Raw genomic sequence first — 21938 nt, forward strand, 5'->3', positions numbered from 1 at the left:
ATAAATTATCTTGTACATGCCTACCACCCTTTCCAGCCAAATATGACTTTTTATGGGAGACTATATATAATTATTTTCTATTAAATGCTGCGTTAACTTTAAAAATGGGTAACTTTTTATGTGCAACATTAAGCCCACTCTTAAGGCAACCACCCTTGGTTCTGTGCAATTTGTGCCTTGTATAGAGATGCTCATTTTAGAGAAATTGACAATCAGTGATGGCAATTATTATTTACGTAATAGATTTATTATGGCTTTGGGAGTCTCTCAGAGAAAAATTCTGAGAGAAATGTAGAATATCAGTTTACTGATACCAATATATTATTACAATGGTAAGTAGCAAATATTTTAGTAAAAATACATAAAAAAAACATGATTTAATCACTTGATATTTAATTTTCGAAAGTACTCTGAATATTTTAAAATATAGAAAAAACATCTTTCATATAAAACAAAAATAAATAAAATTCTGCCTTACAAATTTTGTTAGGAATTTAAAAAATATTCATTACTTATTGGCACTGTCAATAAGTAGTCACTGAAGTATGCCATTGTCAATCACTGAAGTATGCCATTGGATGAATATTTGGCACTTTCTCATTATCTTCCTTTCTTTGAAAAGTACCCACTCGATAATGCATTATGTCACCAAAATAGTGAACCCATGATATCTCCAAAATGTATTTATGTGGCAATCCAGGTATGCACGTGCACGCAGCAGATGAGTCCCAATTCATTAGCTTCAAATTTGATGCCTGTTTGTGCTTATTTTTGTTGTAGAGTGCATTTTTTCCCACTTGAAAGGAATTATAATGGGATTTTGGAATTTGTTAATAGAAAAGAAAGCATGGCATTTCTTCAGAAATACATCGTTTTGCCTGACATTAAAGAATGCAAAAATTCATATTCTTAAAGGATTGAATTGTATGGATCAAAATTTGTGTGCTGACGCTGAACATCAGTGCAATTTTCTGAAGTTTGTTTAAAGCAGTAGATTGCTACGTGCGTGGTGAGAATGAAGTTGTACTTTGTCAGATTTCTGCAATTTTCTGAGTTTTTTTAAACGAAAACAGATTGCTTGTACATGGGGGAACAACAGCACAAAAGGATTACATAAAGTCTTTTAAAAAACTAAGTGTTTTATTATGTATGTTTCTTGCTTTTTTAATTTTATTGATTCATCGCTCTTTGATGGAATTTTTAGTGCATTGTAATTTTCAAAGTGGCTGTTGGCTTTCAGCTTTGCAAAAAATTAATCAGCAGTGCATTTGTGACACTTGAGGGGGATACTGAATATTTTTATAAAAAGCAGTGTTTAAGGTAGATTATCACTAATATCATCTGTAACTGTTATTTTTTTTTTATCTCACGACTTAATTTTTGATTTTTAAACATTTTAATCCATTACAAAAATTATATTTCAAGTTACTTACGATTTATGATATAAGGGAAAGGGAGAAAAAGTACATGTATGCAAGCAATAAGGGGGATATAAAAGTTAAAAAAATATAGTTTAAAATTATTATACCAATTAAAAATTATTATACAAACAAAGTGTAAATGATTTGATTACATGCTTATTTTGAATTTCAAAATATTAAAATCAAATTGTCATACTTACAAGCATCAGAATGGCTTACATATCAATTTGGTATAATATACCATGAAAGATGGTACGGGACAAAGTCCAACAGTTCATACAATAGTATCTTGTTTCTTTCCTTATCTTTTTACCTCTCTCATCTCTTTTACTGCAACAAACAGTGCAATTTCTACAAGGGGTCATTTTCTTTTCTGTCAATGGTACAAATTCAGAAAAGTGTCTTTTGATTAGTCTCAAAGGCCTAGGTTGAGAACCAGGCCAATCTGTTTGTGTAACTCTTTTGAATGGTATTTTTCAATTAATTTTTCCATGAGCATTTTACAGAATTCCAAATAGTTCCGTTTTCCTCCTTTTTTTTTTTTTTTTTTTTTTTTTTTTTTTTTTTTATAGTACAAGTGAATTCCATATGGATATATCTACAAGATGAAAAAATATTTTCTTACAGTATTTTTTTCCTCATTTTCTTCTTGGGTAATCTTGGAGCTGCTGATCAAGCTGATCAATGCCTCCCATTGTATCTTTCTAATCAGTTACAATTTTCAGCTTCTTTATTTGCATACTATCTGTGGCTGTTTTACTTATATTTTCCTGCTGTGTATTATGGATTGTTCAAAGCAGACAGATGCCTTTTTTTGTCTTTGCTCTTCATTACCATAACTTTGCCTCTTTGAAAAGCTATAACATCTCCCTTTTGAAGTTTTTTATCTCTAATTTCAGATGGAACTTCTAGTCTGGTATTTTTCAGAGTCCCATAGGTATCCGTTTGACATTTTACTAGGAAATTTGCTAATTGAAAAATTTCAACTTTTGACCAATGCATCCTTACCTCAGGTTTTTCTAATTATAGCTTGCAGTATAGTTATGGCTAAAAATGTATATAATTCTTTCATGATAATCGGTGACCATTGGTTCGATGATGATCCTTGATGTTGAAATGCATGTCTATTTGTTTTAGTTAGAATTATGTCCATGAGAGAGTTATCAAAAAAATAATTCAATCATCATAGCAGTCTGACAAAGTAAAAGGATAACCAGGGTTTACTGCAGATGGAAATCTCGGTGGTGCAACATTTGGTTCATTTGTACTAATTTGATACCAGTTTCTTGCTGCAGCCAAAATATGTCTATCATTATCTTCAGATTCACCCAATAGATCATCACTTTCATTGCTGAAACTTTCTGATAAATTGGCATATTCAAAACAATCAGTGTCACTCATTATCAGATAACTTTTCTAAACAAGTTACAAAAAACAGTAACAAGTTGCAAAAACACACCACATGGTTTACACAAGACAAATGCTGCATATTGATGCCATCTATGGTAAATAAGTTTAATTATAATCTAACCTATCTATTTTTAATAGAATTGATCTCAGACAGGCATTAGAAATAAAAAAACGGGAAATACAAAATCGCCAATGGCAAATTTGCCAGTAATTTTTGCACGTGTCAGAAATGGGCAAATGCGCTAAGGGATTAAACAAGCACACAAACCACACTGAATTAATGATTAACTATGTTCTAAAAAAATAATTTTGCTGCTGTAACAAGGAATGTAACTGTTTGATTTATATTGTACATGAAATACTTTAGTTTGATAATGATATATGCCATTTTAGTGGTTGCTTTGATACATATTTGGTGCTCTCAGGTTTAAGAGTTGCTAGAGAATGTTATTGTTATCAATACCAATGTTTTATTTAATTATTTATGTTCTAAGAAGTAATGTTCATTGCCAGGTTTGGTTGCCTATGAGATGGAGTGATTAGGAGAGAGTTCACAATATTTCTTAACTGTAAAAAATTAAAAGCTTTATGCAAATCATGTATGGCATGAAATATAATTCAAATGTAGAAATCATGTCATGATGCTAGCAGAGTTAAAATTTTTATAACAGTTTTGAAGCAGCTGAATTTTCATCTTTTTTGTTATTTTACGTATGAAAAGTTATTTTCCCCTAACTATTAGTGGTGCTTTTTTAATAACTTATCAGTTTAAGTACTACATTGCTTTGAATTTAAGCTGCAGTAGGATTTTCAAATGGGAGAAAACAATAAAAAGCCGCGCTTGTGACCAAGTCCACTAGCGTTTTTAACCTTTTGATGGTTATTAATGAGCTCAGCTCACATTCCAGTTATGCACCACATTGGGTGCAAATGAACACAGCTCGCATTACAAATTTATGACTGACTGACATCGTGCATATCTGGGAAGAAAAAATTGCTTAATCACTGAAGGGTTAAAATTTGAAGAATAATAGAAATAAATAATGATATTAAATAGATATTGCATAGTTGCCAACATTCCCAGTTTTTCGACACATCTTCTGGCAGATCACTAAATCTGCTAGTTTTTTAATTTGTATCCTACACTAGTGAAAGTGTTTTTCAGCAATAAATTTAACTGTGGAAATTAAATTTGCATAGTTTAAGTTTCATTATTAAATTAATGAAACTTACAATTGTGCAAATTTCATTCCTCCATCCTTAGTGATATTCTACATATTTTTTCTTATTCAGTTTTTTCAATCTGAATTGCCATAATCATATCATCAATTTTGTTAAAACAAACTTAAATTGGTTTTGATGTTTTTTTTTTTTTTTTTTTTTGGAAGGATGCCACCGTGCAGCATGACAACCTTCTGAAACTCAGTTTTTGGCGGGTGAACTCCCCAGTTTTTCATATTTTAAGGTTGGCAGCTATGATATTGAAAAATAAGAAACATTAATATTTTTGTATGTGGGTTCTAATACAAATATAATAAGCTACCTAATTTATTGAGAAATATGATGCTTTAAGTTACATCTTAATTTTATGCCTTAAAAATTTGAATAAAAATTCTGCCTTGAATCTAAAGTAATATGGTAATTAACTTTTATTTTTTTGACAGACTTTTTCTGCTCCAATATTGTTCTTTTACAGCAAGGGTGTTTTGCATTATAATATTTAATTCCTGTTTTAAAATTTTGTAGAAGTTCCCTTACCCTTTTTGGGGATTTTATCTTAATTTTTTTGTTTTTGTTCAGCATTCTTTTTAAAGGACTTGTTTAAAAATATCATACTTGTAGGTATAAAAATATATTTTCCATTCAGTCAAATTCAAAAGCAGTTTTATTATTTGCATTACATAATGATAATACAATTTTTCTTTTTTTATCCTCAGAATGAAAAATATTTTTCTGCAATCAAGAAAGCCATACATACTATGAAAGAACAAGGTAAAGCTGCGAAAGTCTTAGACATAGGAACGGGGACTGGACTGTTATCGATGATGGCTGCTTGGTGTGGTGCTGATAGCATTACAGCATGTGAAGTAAAATTTTCTTTTATCAAAACTAACAGTTTTTGTCAGTTCATTGTATAATTTTCAGCTGTTGCAATTTTGTAATTAAATAATAATATTCATTTCTCCCCTCCTCTCAAAAAAACTTCAATTAGCAACTTGTGATTGATTGTGTAGAATATACGTGAAGGACACAGGTTAACTTTAAATACTGAATGCTATTTTTAGCCCGGATAAAGGTCTAGACACACACAACTTTTTCTACATCTACATGTGTGTGGCCTTTTCTAAATAAGGGTGCGTCTTATATGTCAGTGCGTCTTATATGCCATCAAATACTGTAATTCTTCACAAACCTGTATGAATTCAGTCATGGGATTTAGTTTGACATAATGTTTTCACTGTATGGTCATGTGCTAATTTATAGGGTATATTCCTGGCTTTTCCATTCCAAGCAGTATGTTCCCTATGAAAGCACTTTGTTTTTTTACAGAAAATTGAGGCATATTTCTACATTAGATGTTGTGAAAATAATTAATGAAAAGCAGTCAAAAACCATTAAAAGATTTGGCAGTATTTTGGTGTTGAAGTGCTGTATAAATTAAAGATTGATTCAACTGCTTGAAAAATAGTGAAATCTCAGTGAAAATTAACATTATTCTCACAGACTTTTTATAGTATGAAATTTAAAGTGATCAAGATGAAAGCGTTTTAACTTCTTATTGCACCAATAAAAATTCAGAAAGTGGTCTTTTTTCCTTCCAGTTTTTGTTCTTTATTTTAACTCAATTTCTTTTAACCTCTTTCTTTATTGGAACTCAAAGCTGTAGCAGATATGTTCTGTTGTATTTAATATCTGAAAAAAAAAAAAAATCTTCTATGTAATTGCTTGGATATCTAGAAATAATTTCGTTCAGTGTACCCAAGTTAACTTGGTTGAGTGCATTACGGGGTTAATGAATTTTAAAATAAATAATACCTGAATGTAAATGAAAATAATACCTAAACATTTATTATATCTTGGTATAAATGATTTTGACTTGAAACGTGGGCCCCAAAACAATGTTTTACAACAAGCCTTCAACTGCTCATAAATAAATTTTACATAAAAATGAATGAAAAAAAAACTTTTAATAAAGCATACAAATCTTACTTTAGTTGGAATAAGTTCTGATACTTATGTATTATCTTGTTGGCATGAAACTGTCGCCAAGCAGTGCGATTTATAAGCCACCTTTTGTTTTTATGAGCAAAGATATAAATTAACTGTTAATGCTGTATTTTTTTTTCCCCTGGTTTGAACAAAATATTATGTGAAACCTGTCTTCAACAGAACAATAGCAGTGGATTAATTTCAAAGTTATGGAATCTTATAATAAAAAAAAGGTGTGTTTTAATAGGCACAGTATGATCAGCTGAATATGACCAACGAAACAGTAATAGATTGGAACAATTATTTGTGGATTTATATTTGTGGATTTATACTCATAGCCTTCTAAACAGAGCTTTCGATAAAATTGGATTGCATAACAAAAGAGTAGAAATCTGCAAAAGCTTTTTCACGAAGCACAAAAACAAAGTGGGTTGAATGCCTGTTAAGTAAAGTTATATCAGTTCTTTTCGCATTCAACAGGAATGATTGGCACAGCTTTGGTTTGATCTCCACTAGCTTTCATAGTTTGATGGTAGCTAACTTTCATTGTAGACAGATATAAGTACCTCTTTAATGGATGGTCCTAAAATAACTGATTTTTGGGGGGATGTTTCACCCTCGATCGTTCTGCATTAAAATCATTCTGTGATGCACATTCTACAATGCACACTGAGGTATTTTGCAGCAATATTTATTTCAAATGCTCGAAAAGCAAGCAAGAATTCATCTTGATAGATCTAAGGACATGATTAATTGAACCATTTAGAAACTGTCTTGTGGCAATGTAATTTAAAGCGACTGCAAGTTCAAATTTAAAATAAGCTAGTAGTTGAAGACTACACAATTAAATGTAGCACAAAGTTGACTCACAAACTTAACTGTCATAGATATTCAGATATCAGCAATCATATAATGTAAGGCCAAAGACTACAATCTTATGTACACTGGTGTGCAAAAATTAAGGACGAGACGGTTTTTTCAATATAACTTTGTACAAAAGCTTTCCAAATCAACACATTTAATACCGTAAGATCCCCAATACGTAAGAACATGAGTAATGTAAGCAACACTTACTAAAAGAGAAATCAGAGGGATAAAGAAGCTTTATTGAAAAAGTAGCATGGAGCGCAATGCGACTGAAGGCCGAAACATCCCTGTGATGGGTGTCCAGCAAGAAACATCTGGTCTTTAATAGGGGATATGATCTCCCCTGACTGCTAGGCAGGTTTCACAGCGTCTGCCCATACTGAGAATGAGGGTGTCAATGAGTTGTTGAGGCATTGCTGCCCATTCGTCTTGCAGCGCCAATCGAAGCTCCGGAATCGTTACTGGGTGTAAGGTACGAGCTGCCAAGCGTCTGCCTAGAAAATCCCATACATGCTCGATGGGATTGAGATCCGGAGATCGTGCCGGCCAATCCATACGTTCAATATCCTCACTCTCTAAGAGCTGTTTGGCAGCTACTGTGTGATGACATGGTGCATTGTCGTCCATGAAAAGGAACTGTGGACCCATAGAGCCTCTAAAAAGATGCACATATGGAAGAAGAATCTCGTTACAATAACGGGTCCCGTTGACTGAACCTGCGTCGAAGATGTGAAGGTCTGTACAACTACCAAGCATGATGCCTCCCCAAACGAGAACACCGCCACCTCCACACCTGTCCCTTTCAATGATATTCGAGGGATGATTGCGGCTTCCCCGCTCTCTCCAGATGAGTATACGATGAGAATCGCTACTCAGACTGAATCTGCTCTCATCTGTAAAGAGTACTCGTCCCCATACATTGTCTCTTCTATTCCGGTGTTCCCGGCACCACAGAGAATGCCTTCTCCGATGGGCAGGCATTAGAGGTACACACTGTACAAGGCATCATGCAAACAGACCACCACCGTGCAGTCTTCTGGCCAGGATAAAACGCGATATCGGTTGTCCAGTCGCCTGTGTCGTGCGTCTAGCGATTTCTCCCGCTGTCTGCCGTCTGTTTCTTCTGGCCTCTAAGGCAATATACCGGTCATCTGCGAGTGTGGTTCCTCGTGGACGACCACTACTAAACCCCAGGATAGCTGTTCCTGTAGTTTGAAATTGTCTCCAAAGTCGTGAAAAGATGCTGTGAGCAATTCCGAACTCTGCAGCCACACTTGTCACACTGCAGCCTTCCTCCAACTTCCCAACGATTCGACCTTGGGTAAAAGCATCCAGATGTCGTCTAACATATTGATTATTCGCCATTTCTTGCTGAGGCAGCAACTCGGTGTGATTTTAATTGCTATACGGCGTGCAATCTCTTTGCCAGAAATACTGATCTTACACCGACAACATGCTTTATACTACTCAGACACTCCCCCATTACGTCTACCTGCATATCTGCGCATGTGCTACCGCACATCACCTTACTTATTCTCCTGATTGGTCTTTCTGTCCGCTCTGCCTCTTCGTTCAGCTAATATGCGAATTTTTCGACTTCGTCCTTAATTTTTGCACACCAGTGTAAGTTAGCAGCAACCTAATAACATGGCCTCGAGATGCAGAACATGCTATGAATCAAACTGCCAAAACATAAGTACTATCTCTTGCTGCCTAATTTACATTCTGGTAGGGAAACGAAAGTGGGAAATGAAAAGTAAAGATCCAAAGCATAAATAACTGATTAGTGAAAAATAACAGTAATATCCTACACAGTTTTCAAAATCACTAAAATGAATTCCCTATGTCAAATATTTTCTTGCTGGTATCTTGTTCTAGAAGTTGTATTATTAGCCTGTTAAAAGTAACCGATTATTAGATAGTGGATCTTACCAGTCTGGTTCTGAATACTAGCACCCTTTCAGTATGTTATTAACGATAAATATATGTCATTGGTTTTTATTGAAGCATATTTTATATGCATGCGTTCATGTTTTTGCACATTGTTTTTCTATTTGTTGTGGTTTTAAAAATTATTTTTTAAAAATTATTATATGTAAGAAAGTATATAAAATTTTGTTGTGCATAGATTACAGTTCTTTTTCTTCAAGAAACCAGCTAAAAATGATTGGATTTAATCGTTTTACATCAAAAGTATTATTTCTACTGCAACATATTACATACCATATGATATGTACTATTTATAGGTTTTTGGCCCTGTTGGAAAATGTGCTGAAGCTGTAATTAAGGAAAATGGTTTTGCAGATAAAATAAAGGTTTTGTTGAAACATTCTTCACAGCTGACAGTTGGTCCAGGTACTTACTGAAATCATTAAAATTACTGTTTAGCTATTATTTGCATATAATCTTTCATGCAGTAATTATTTCTTATATGTTAACCCTCCATTTAAATGGGCTTTGTAATAATGCAAGAACATTACTTAAAGAGAAGTTTTATTTCACGAATAGATATTTGTTGCAGAAGGGAAATAATTAAATGCTCTTTGATAAACATCAGAGGTACTGTATTGTTAAATGTAACCAAACCCTTCCATGTATGAACATATTGTTGCATGCGTACGGGTTCGTAATAGATTGAATGCATAAGTCCGATAAAAAATTAATAAAATTTATTAACTTATCACAGGAAATATGACAAAACGCTGTATATTTCCTCACAGGTATTAATAGAATATCACACAGTAGTTATATTTTAAACTACTAAAACATTAAATAGAACACAATCCAAAGCACAGAGAAAGCTAATCCGATCTCACAATTACAGCAGCTAAGTAAACAACAACAACTATCTATAACAATTGAGTTGAGGTGTTCTCTGGCTTTTATAGCTTTTTAAATTGGCCACATCAGAGAGTTCTAGCAATTTATGGACAGCAAAAAGCGTAGAATTATGTTACAGTTAACATTGTAGTCAATAACATTTATTCAAATTAAATATTAATTATGAAGATAAACTTATTAAATGTTAAATGCATGTGCTCTTGTATTTTTACTTTTCCAGTGTAGTTTTCTCTTAAAATTCGTCATGCGCTGCATTGCACGGGGAAATAAAACAATTTTAATTACAATTCTATTAAAAAAAAAGCCAACTAAATACAAAATCTGTAACATTGCCTAAAACGTATTGAAATATATAGTTGCAAGTTGCTATATTTTGCATTAATCTAAATTACTGAAAGTATCCTATATCAGTTTATGTTCTGAGAATTGTGTATTTTATACGTTATTTCAAGCAATCAATAGAAAGTGATGTAAGATGAATTACTACTTTATTTCATGTTTTGCTTTTGAATATATATATTTGATGTGTATTAAATGCATATAAAAATATTTTTAAACTTATACAGTCAATTATAAGTCGTTAATCCGGACTCTTTGGGACTTCGGCGATTCCGGATTATCGCTTTTTCCGGATTATAGATCATCAGTTTAAATCTGGTAAGATGGCATGCAGAAATTACAAAATTAAAAATATGAAACCGTAATTTATGAAATAAAGAACAATTATGATCAAAATTTACAAAAAAAAAAAAAAAAAGCTTAATATTTATTTGTTTACTTTATTAAACATTTCTTTTAACGTGCACATGTGTAAAGCATACATTACGCATAGTCGAAATTAGAAAACTGAAACCAGAAAACTATTTGATGTGTACTCGTGATATTTATAATGATGAGGAATTTGATTTAAATCATATCAAAGACGGAATACATCGAGATGAAGTACTAGTACTACATTTAGTAAGGAATTACAAGCTGAATAAAATAAAAACATCTGCCCTGAAGATAAGGATAGTGCTGACAGATCAACTTCCAGTTCATTGCATGCCGCGATGTCCCCCCCCCCCCCCCGCAGAGCAGCGTAAAATTGATAAACAGATTTCGGAATGGTTAAGAAACAGAGGATATGCCTTTATCCATTTTTTGCAGCAATTCCACTTTTTGTTTAATGGACTTCGAAACATACTTTCGCTTTGTAGATCCTTTACATATTAGTAAATATATATCGGAAATTCTATTTGACATAATCGAAAGTTCAAGTATGCTTTTATAAAATTGCTCTAACAGTCTGCAAAAAATAATAAGCCGGATCCAATTCGAATATTAAGGAACAATGCAATCTGCAACATTAAATGAATTAGATAATTCTAGCTTAGCTTATACCATCTGTTATACATTAAACGTGCATGCGTAAACATATTATGCTCATGCGCACGCGCAAATTCGCAACCGTAAAGGTCTTACACACACGCGTAAACGCGACACATGCGCAGAAAGTTTTTAGCTTTGAGGTCCGGATTATAGATCATTCCGTATTATAGGTGTCCGAGTTAAAGACTTTTGACTGTATATGTTATATGTTAGCATACTAAAAGTTAGAGATGTACTTTTTGAGAAAATTTATCCACTTTCAGTTAAGCATGGCTTATTTAGCAAAAAAAAGAAACAAGATTTAGTTTAATTAGCGGAGACACTATGCATAGTGAGGAAAATTTTAAAATTCGTAAGATAAGTAAGGCTATAATCACTAGTCTCACATATTATGCAGAATGCAGAGTTTACAAAAGAATGTTTGAACCGCATCATAAATGATAGGAGAGAAATAGAACAGTATGCTGAGAGAGAGAAAGAAAATGAATGTTTCTTTGAATTGGAGAAATTAAAATTACAATCTACTATTACTGCTAGTAGATTGGAGTCTGAAAAGGTATCTTCTTTTGCAGACACAGCAATGCCTAATTTAGAATTGAACAAGTTAATTCCTAATTTTGATCCTAAAACAGCTGATATGAGTTATTTCTGGATTTGTTTGAGAGGCAATTACCCCTTCTGAAGGTACCAATTTCAAAATGTGTAGTTTACCTTGTTGGTCTTCTGCTAACTGATGTTTCGAAACTGATTGCTAAAGAATGTTCTGATGATGCTCAAAACTATCAGAAAATTAAACAAATTCTCTTAAAGCGCTTCAAATTGAGTGCTCAGAATTTTCGACAACTGCTTACCCAACATAAGAAAAATCCTGAAAACACCTGGAGAGACTTTTACTTTGATTTACAAAACTATTTTGATGATAGGCTTAAGGAATCAAAAGTCACGATGTTTGAGCAGTTAAAGAATTTTATATTGGCAGATTAAAATAAGAAAAAAGGCCCTCCAGATTATAAAGAAAACTTTTTGGATAACTTGAAGTGAAACAATCCACTTTAGCTCGCTGAGAAATTAGATATGTACGAAATAAAAATTTTAGTAGGGAAATAACTGAGTTTCAACAATGAGACGGTCCCAAAATTTTAGAGGTAACTCTCAGCCTACTAAAAATGTCTCATCAAGAGATAATGTAAAAAATGAAGATCGACAACCCATTAGTTGCTATGGGTGTGGGAAGTCAGCCTTTATTAAGGCTAAATGGTCTGCTCCCCTTCTTCTAAGAAGCAGAAGCCAATGTTAAACCTATACACTTTCAGACATTCTCTGTTGAGGAACACCAGACGACTCTTTTGAGAGCAAAAATAAACAATGTTAACTGGAATCATGTGTGCTGTTACTGGAGCCAGCCATACTGTAGTGGGAGAAACATTATACAGTCAAAAGTCGTTAATCTGGACCTCAAAGCTACAAACTTTCTGCGCATGCGTCAATGGATTATGCATTGACTCGTGCGTAATACCTTTACGCATGCGCATAATATGTTTACGGCTGCACTTTTAATGTATAACGGATAGTATAAGCTAAGCTAAAATTATCTAATTATCTATTTCAGTTAATGTTACAGATTGCGTTGTACCTTAATCTTCGAATTGAATCCGTCTTATTATTTTTTTTTCCAAATTGTTAGAGCATTTTTATAAAAGTAAGTTGGAACTTTTGATTATGTCAAATAGAATTTCCGATGCTGGAGCTGCCAAAGAATCTACAAAAAGAAAACATGTTTCGATGCCCATCAAATAAAAAGTGGAATTGCTGCAAAAAATGGATAAAGGCTCCTTTGTTTCTCTAACCATTCCGAAATCTGTTTATCAATTTCACACTGCTCTGCGCGAGGGGGGGGGACGTTCCGGCGCGCAATGAACTGGAAGTTGATCTTTTAGTACTACCCTTATCTTCAGGCCAGATGTTTTTATTTTATTTGGCTTATAATTCCTTACTAAATGTAGTATTTCATCTCAATGTACTCCATCTTTGATATGATTTAAATCAAATTCCTCGTCATTATAAATATCACGAATACAAATGAAATAGAGTTGCAATTTTCTAATTTCAACTATGCGTAATGTAGGCTTTACGCATGTGCGCGTTGAAAGAAATGTTTAATAAAGTAAAGAAATAAATATTAAGCTTTTTTTTTTTGTAAATTTTGATACCCTTTAGATCATAATTGCTCTTTATTTCATAAATTACGGTTTCATATTTTTAATTTTATAATTTCTGCATGCCATCTTACCAGATTTAAACTGATGATCTATAATCCGGAATCTCCAAAGTCCCGACGAATCCAGATTAAAGACCTTCGACTGTATCATCTTTTGAGAGAAAGAGGACTAGAATTGAATGTTACCCTCGCCGATGGTCTCCAGAAGGAAATAGAAGTGTATATGACCCAAATAGATATTGAAATTGAAGGACGATCTTTCCCAATAACTTTATTTGTGTTACCTATAGCAAAAGATAACATAATGCTTTTAGGAATTGAATTTCTGCATAGCACTGGAATTGTTTTAGACCTTCTGAATAATAGATGGTATTTCCACGAGAACCCTAAATAGAAATTTAGCTTTAGTGACGATGTTTCGAAACCATCCGAACATCCAGAAAGTAATGCAGAATTCAATATGTTGAGATTCAGAGAGTAAGACATTTTACGAAAAACTAAAGGGAAAAACTTAATGCTCTACTGACGAAATCTGAAACTATGTTCCAACCACGGGGAGAAGCAACTCCTTATATTGAACACTACATAAATACCGGGAATAATTCTCCAGTTTCAGTACCCCCCGGATGTCTCCAGCGAAGAAGGAGATTTTAAAAAAGGAGCTTGATGATCTGCTGGAAAAGAAAATAATAGAAGAATGTAAGTCTCCCTGCGCTACACCAGTGGTTCTTGTGCCCAAATCATTCAGAAAAGTCCTACTTTGCGTTGATTACCATGGATTGAATAGGGTTACGATATGACTTACTGCATGCTGCTAAACATACACCATATATGTCAAACATCGATTTATGGTCTGGGTACCATCAAGTCAGCGTTTGTCTTACAAACAGAGACAAAACAGCATTTTTTTGTCCTTTTGGAACTTTTTGGTTCCTTCAAATGCCTTTCGGACTGAAGACTGCTCTGTCAACTTTTCAGAGATTAATTGATAGATTGTGAAGCGACTTAATGAATATGCTTGTTCTCTCTTATTTAGATGATATTATAATACTATCAGAGACATTTGAAAAGCATACAACTGATCTAGAAGTGGTTTTTGAGAGACTGCTGCAATTTAAACTTAACACAAATCGCTAGAAATGCTGTTTTGCTTGCAGTAAAGTAAACTATCTTGTTCACTGGTACTAGTGAAGGAGTAGAAGTTGATCCAGAGAAAACCTCTGCTATACAGAAGATACCTGCTCAAAGAAACGTGAAACAAACGTTAACTTTTAAGCAGCCTAATTAAGGAGAACGTAAGTTGGACACGAGGACCAGAGGACGAAAACTCTTTCCAGACTTTAAAATGACTTTTTGTTAGTGCTCCCATTTTAAACAAAATGATGCAACAAAGCCTTACATTATTTGGATGAACGCTAGTAATTATGCTTTGGGTGTTGTGTTATTATAAGGAAAAGGTCCAGAGGAACATTCAAATAGAATATGCTAGCCGCTTATTATCCACCGCTGAAAGAAATTACTCTACAACAGAAAGAGAAGCACTTGCTGTTGTGTTGGCCTTGAATAAATTCTGTGGCTACACTGATGGTCAAGAGATTACTGTGGCATCAGATCACCAACCGTTGAGGTGGATTTTAAGCTTAAAGTCACCTACGGGCAGACTTGCTAAGTGGGATATGCAATTACAGTCTTATAATTTGAAGATAGAATACATTGCTGAAAGAGCTAATTTTGTAGCCAATGTGTTTTCACATTCTGTGTGCAACCATGAAGGAGAATCATGTGAAGTTTGTAGAATAACCATTGACATGCCGGCTAGAAGTGCAGCAGAAATTCATGGAGAACATCTGAAGGATACAGATCATAAAAAAAATCATAGAGGCTTTCGAAAGTGAAGTCAAAGATGAAAATTTTTCTAATTGGACCAGACGAGGTTATATAATGAATCAAGGAATTTTATATTGCCATTCCCCAGACTCTGAATCAGAGGAAGCTCAACTAGTAGTACCAATACATGAACGAGAAAGAATTCATAAACAATATCATGATGCTCCTACAGTAGGACATTATGGTGCTGAAAGAATTTCCCAGAAATATTATTTCAAAGGAATGTGCAAATACATTGCAGATTATGTGAAAAGCTGTGACGAGTGTATCCATTACCAATCAAAAGCCATCTGGTCTGCTCCAGACACCAGTATTTGGCCAACGCTTCAAAACGCTTACTATTGATTTATTTGGTCCATTACCTTAAAGTAACAATGGAAAAAAGTAAATTTTGATTGTTGAAGATTGCAACACGAAATGGGTGGATCTTTTCGCTTTACCCTCTGCTACTGCAAAGGAATGTGCCATTATATTAATGGAAGAAGTTTTCTTACGATATGAATTGCCTAAGAAGTTAGTGATAATGGCGCTGTCATTAGCGCTGTCATACAGCAAGTGTGTTTTCAGCTTAACATTGACCAAGTGTTCACACCAGTATATCACCCTCAAGAAAATCCAGTAGAGAGAAAGACCAGAGATTTAAAACCTATATTAGCACTACTTGTGAGCAACAAACATTCTTCTTAGGTAGAAAAGCTTCTGATGATTCGTTTCGCAATGAATACTCAAAAGTGCGAAACCACCTGCCAAACTGCTGCATTCCTCCAATTTGGTAGAGGGCTACATACACTGGACGATGTTACACAGGATCTTAGGCATATTATCTCCAGTGATAATTTTGTAGCAGAGATTAACCCATATTTGAAAAGATTTGCCAGTTAACCAGGTGAAGGAACTAGTTGAAAAGAAACAGGACTACCAAAAACAATGTGCTGATGCAGGTCGAAGACCTGGATACCAGTTTAAACCTGGAGATCGGGTTTAGATTTACAAGCATCCTATAAGTAAATCCCCCCAACAAAAAACATCTAAGTTTATGCCTTGTCGAGATGGCCCTTACGTTATTATGACTCGAAGCTCAACGACTGCCTATAAGGTTCCAAACTTAAGTGAGCCACTAGGTGCTTATCATTCATTGGCCTTAAGACCTTGCTTTGACTCGAGTTCATCATCTCTTCAACCTCTTCCCAGAAGAGGACGACCCGGGAAACATACTGCTGGTTCCTCCTTGGGACGACGTCGGAGCCAGAAGTGGAGGATGTAACAGACAGCATGAGTCATTCTTAAAATGGAGCATCTGCTCTAGGTCACGTGATGTGAGACACAAAAATAATAAGCATTTGTTGAGTCACAGGTCATGTGACTCAACAAACTTTAGAGTTAAGAGCTTTGAATGCTTCACACAAGCACTGTAGCTAAATACTCTCTCACTGCTCTTATTATTTCTTTTGTGTGTTAATTCATAAATAAATTGGTGTTTGTTATACTTAATTGTCTTAATTATTAACCCCGAGATTCTCTAATAATGGCAAAGAAGAAATGTGTGTCTTATAATAGATAATTTATAAGGAAACAAGTAAATATAAGAATATCAGCTGTTGTGATTTTATTTTGAATATGGCTGAGGAGTTTTGAAAGATGTACATTTCTTCCAAAATTCACAAACTTTCTGTATCTAACAAAGAGAATTGGTACTTGCGTCAACCCTTCCCGTAAGCATGAAATATGCCAAATAAATGCATGCATAGACTACAAAACTTTGAATATATGTGAATACTGTAAAAAATATGTCTGTGGAACCTGTACAGGTAAAATTAAAAAAATAATAATCTGTATGCACTACAAAACTGAGTAATGTAAGTACTAATATGTGTAATTTTTAATGTATTTATTTCATATGGAAAATTTTTATGGGGTAATTTATTAAATGAAAAATATCTAGAGTGATTTTTTTTTTCTCTTTTAGCCCTTTGTTATATTAAACTATCCTTTGATTAATATATTTACTCACTTTGCTTTATTTTGCTCTTTGTTATCTTTTACGTGCACATATTTACTCAATTTACTTTATTTATATATTAACCCTTAACTTCCCAATTTTTTAAATTTCTATGAAAAAATTATATCAGCTACTTCTTAAGTAATAATAAAAGGGGAAAATATTAAAAAAAAAATTAAGCAGTTTTAAATTGAATTTCGGTCATTTTTTTGTTTGTTGCAGAAGTGCAACATTGCACGGTAGTGCTGTAAAATTACAAAACTTTTTTTTAGATGAGGATTTTATTATTCATTGTTATAAATTGCTTTAGCCTTACATACAATGAAAATTTTTAAAGCAGTTATTGACTTTATTGTAAAAAGTCCCCTACTTTACACTTTTCACACTCAGTTTGAGTGTAGCTCTTGCAGTTTGGAAACTTGCACCGTATTCTTTTCTGACCATATTGGCGAATGATTTATATCATTTCTACGAATGTCCTTACATGGAACAGATTGGGCAGTCCCTTTGCATCTTTAGTCTGAGACATTTGTTCTATTGAAGTATTACTAGGTCTTCCTCTTTTAGCATTTCGATCGTACCCCATTTTGCATAAGCATAATGCAACTTGAGATTTGAATTTTTGTAAATTCATTAGATTTTTTTTTTTTTTTTTTTTTTTTTTAAATTTCAGATTTCTTCATTGTTTCTTTAATTTGATCAAATCCAAGCTCTGCTGATCAGTATGCTCTATAGTTTGGCAGGTGAACTAGAGATGCATAAATGCAAATACCCAAATATTGATTTATTTCATTCTCTGATATAGTCAAAGGCTTACTTGGATTCTTTTGAATAGCATATCGTTTGCTGTCTTCATAAATGTTACTTATGATCTCTTCCATCCATAAATATTTAAAAAATTGGTACGTAGTGTCCAAATCCGTAATTTCTCTTGGGAGCGTGTCATCTCCATGGAATTTTATTTCTTCTTCAATCAATGAAATGTTTTGATTTTTCCATAAAATATTCTTTGACAATGTTTTATTATTCTTAACAGCTAAATTAAAAAAAGGTTCTCTGACTGAAATATACCAGCGGCCGAGTGGTAAAGTCGCTGAACACTGATAGTTCGTTTTCGTGGTTTTCCCCATGTTTAACCGGTATACAAGCCAGTTTCCCTTAGAAAATCCTCCACAAAGGCATTCTTTCCCGTAGGCAGATAGCTCTCGAGGCTTTGCCATAATCACACACACACACACTGACTGAAATATTTCTATCAAATTTATTATCATCATCATCGGATGTTTTTCAAATTCTGAACACACAATCTGGTAAAAAATGAACATCATCAGCGGAATATTCAAGACTATCCTCACTTAAATCACCCAATTCGCCCAAATTATTCATATATCTAGCAATTTCATCTTGGGTTAGTACAGTCAAAAGTCGTTAATTCGGACACCCATAATCCGGAATGATCTATAATCCGGACCTCAAAGCTACAAACTTTCTGCGCATGCGTCGCGTTTACGCATGCGCCCAGGCGTTTACGAGAGCGCATAAGATCCTTACAGCTGCGAATATGTTTGTGCGCATGCGCGTTTAATGTCTAACGGAGTTATACGCTAAGCTAAAGTTATCTAATTCAGTTAATGTTGCAGATTGCGTTGTTCCTTAACCTTTGAATTGGATCCGGCTTATTATTTTTTGCAGACTGTTAGAGCAATTTTATAAAAGTAAGCTTGAACTTTCGATTATGTCAAATAGAATTTCCGATATATATTTACTACAAAGCGAAAGTATGTTTTGAAATCCGAAATCTGTTTATCAATTTCACGCTGCTCTGCGGCAGAGGGGGGGGGCAGAAACGTCATTATTAGATTATGATAGATTAGAAAGATTATGTCAAATAGAATTTCCGATATATATTTACTAATATGTAATTTGTATCTACAAAGCGAAAGTATGTTTTGAAATCCGAAATCTGTTTATTAATTTCACGCTGCGGATTGGAAGTTGATCTGTCAGCACTATCCTTATCTTCAGAGCAGATGTTTTTATTTTATTTGGTTTATAATTCCGTACTAAGTGTAGTATTTCATCTCGATATACTCTGTCTTTGATATGATTTAAATCAAGTTCCTCATCATTATAATTCGCTTCCGATAGTGAAGAAAGTGACCCAGAGGTTATTGAAAACAAAAACATTTCGATTGACAAATTAGTCGGTATTCTCAACACAGCAATTATAGGACTTGAACAGTGGAACTTTGTAACTAAACAAAAAATTTTGTCTGTTTAATAGAATTAAAGAGAAAGTATTATCACATGAAACGAAGCAACTTACATTGAAGGAAATGTTTAATAAAGTAAACAAATAAATATTAAGCTTTTTCTTTTCGTAAATTTTGATACCCTTTCGATCATAATTGTTCTTTATTTCATAAATTACGGTTTCATATTTTTAATTTTGTAATTTCTGCATGCCATCTTACCAGATTTAAACTGATGATCTATAATCCGGAAAAATCGATAATCCGGAATCGCCGAAGTCCCGACGAGTCCGGATTAACGACTTTTGACTGTATACGCTTTTTGGCCATGTCAAAATGGTAACCAAAGACCAATGTTGCAGACCTGCAACATATAATTAAAATCAAATTTCTTTCAAACTTTTTCCGTTAGAAAATCAAAATTATTTTTAAATGAACATAAAATGTTTGTACATGGAGTAGCAGTAGCAGTATCGTCAGGAGTGTCTTGAGTAGTAGTAGAGTACATTGAGTTCAGAGATTAGCTGGATGGCGATCAACCGGGTTGGGGGGCTGTACTTTAGTGCTTTGCCATGAAGCCTGAAGGCTAATTGTTTCAGCATGTTTATTGTAGTTCTTCGACAATTGTAAACATGTATTTGGAACTTTCCTGTGTAAAACAGGCGAATAAATTGTGTTTTAATTTGTCATCAAGTGGTGTCGACAATTACTCCCAATCCACTAACCCGTAGAATGCAACAATATTTTTATGCTCATACTCTACACAACATAAAACATATACACTACTTTTCATGTTGGTGCAAATGTAGGACCTTTCTTTTATCATTTAAAGTAACTTTTATGTGAAAAACAAATAAAAGTAACTTTTATGTCAAAATAATTATGCCTTTGAACATTATGATCACCTTTATCCGGTTATAAAATTTATTATCACTTGATAGATATCTGTATTGTTTAAAGTATTTTGCCTTGTTATTATCATTAATGATCTAAATATGACCCTTACAAATGAGGAAGGTTGTGAAAACAAAGACTAAAATATGTAATTATATAAATGTAGCAAATAAATACCATTTAAATACTATGTTGCTCAGAGGATTACCAGGCCATTCTTGCAACCAAAAAGTTACCTCTTATTTGAATGACTTATTCTTACCTGGTAATTGTTTTCGTCAATAAACAAGAGGAAGCATAAAATATAATGGATTCTTTTTATAGCAAAAACATAGTTCTTGAGGCATCAGAGATTTTTATAATTGTTGTGATTTCTGGAAAAAATGTGCTGCTATCTAGTGACAAATTTAGCATGTATTTCATTGCAATAACCTTTTTTTTCTCAAATAAGTGATTTGTAGGTAATTAAAAAAAAATATCGAGTCTGTTAAATTAAAAAAAAAAATAATAATGTGTTGCAGAAATGCAACAGTGGGAAGTTAAGGGTTAAACAAGCAAAAATATGTTGTTATAAGCATTAACTTTATATAATATTAGCGAAAAGTAACCCTTTTCTTCTATTCAGAACAAATGATCAAAATGACTGCTGATCATAGTTATAAAAATGCTGTAACGCTAGTGTTAAATGATTTATTTTAAAAAATGGTGATCAGTCACTGATCAAATTTGCAAATGTTACTGATTTTTATTTTCTCCTTCCTAATGTTACTGCATTTTCCCAATGATTTTTTTAAAATTGATACCCCTTGCTTAACAGAGATCTTGGTTGGTAGAGGACATGTTAATAGAGGTTCTACTGTACTTCCAGTTACCAAAATGTTCTAAATGATGCAGGTGTTCATCTTTTGTTACTTTTAAATTTCCAAAATCTAACTTTTTATATAATCCGTCAGTCTCTATAGTTATATGAAGTAGAAGTTTATGTTCATTTAAAAAATAAAACTTATTGTCGGATATGTAAATTTTACTCTTATTAATTTATAATAATTATTAATTGGTTGGATAATCAATTAATATTTTATTAATTGGTTCTCCAACTAGATGGTTCCAAATAGGGTACTTTTTTATGCATTATATTTTGAGTGAGAGTTTCAAATTATGTATATATCCAAGCTATAATTTACTTATTTATTACAGATGGTGACCTGAAAGAAAAAGCTAATATTTTAGTTGCTGAAGTTTTTGACACTGAGCTTATTGGGGAAGGAGCCATTTTAACATTTCATCATGCTCTTAAGAATTTGATTGAGGTTTTAATTTTTTTCTTATTTAAGTAGTTGCTTGTTCTCTGCATGGAATAATATAATCATAAAATTAGTTGTGCAAAATGTTATATGTTTGGTCAGAATTAATACAGTTTTCTAGACTTTTTGTTTTTGTAATAAGGTACTTAATATAGATAAAAATATTAAGTATGATTATATTTTTATGAAATGCTCAGCTGCAGTAAGATAGCTTCCCCGCAAAGCGGGTAAGGGTTCCCAGAAAGTGACATGGAAAGGTAGGGT

At 33.2% G+C, this 21938-nt stretch overlaps 1 protein-coding gene across 1 annotated transcript in view; it reads left to right on the forward strand.

Annotated features, from left to right (window-relative positions):
• Art7 (arginine methyltransferase 7) overlaps nt 1-21938 on the forward strand; it is a 98766-nt gene that overhangs the window by 17969 nt on the left and 58859 nt on the right. Inside the window, exons 3-5 of the mRNA XM_035352940.2 lie at nt 4769-4918; nt 9155-9263; nt 21568-21680. Of these exons, the coding sequence (XP_035208831.1) occupies nt 4769-4918; nt 9155-9263; nt 21568-21680 (372 nt within the window). The remainder of the gene's footprint in view (nt 1-4768; nt 4919-9154; nt 9264-21567; nt 21681-21938) is intronic.

This window comes from Stegodyphus dumicola, chromosome 8, assembly GCF_044657685.1.
Source record: "Stegodyphus dumicola isolate Sdum_Otavi_A_Nest chromosome 8, ASM4465768v1".
Lineage (NCBI taxonomy): Eukaryota > Metazoa > Arthropoda > Arachnida > Araneae > Eresidae > Stegodyphus > Stegodyphus dumicola.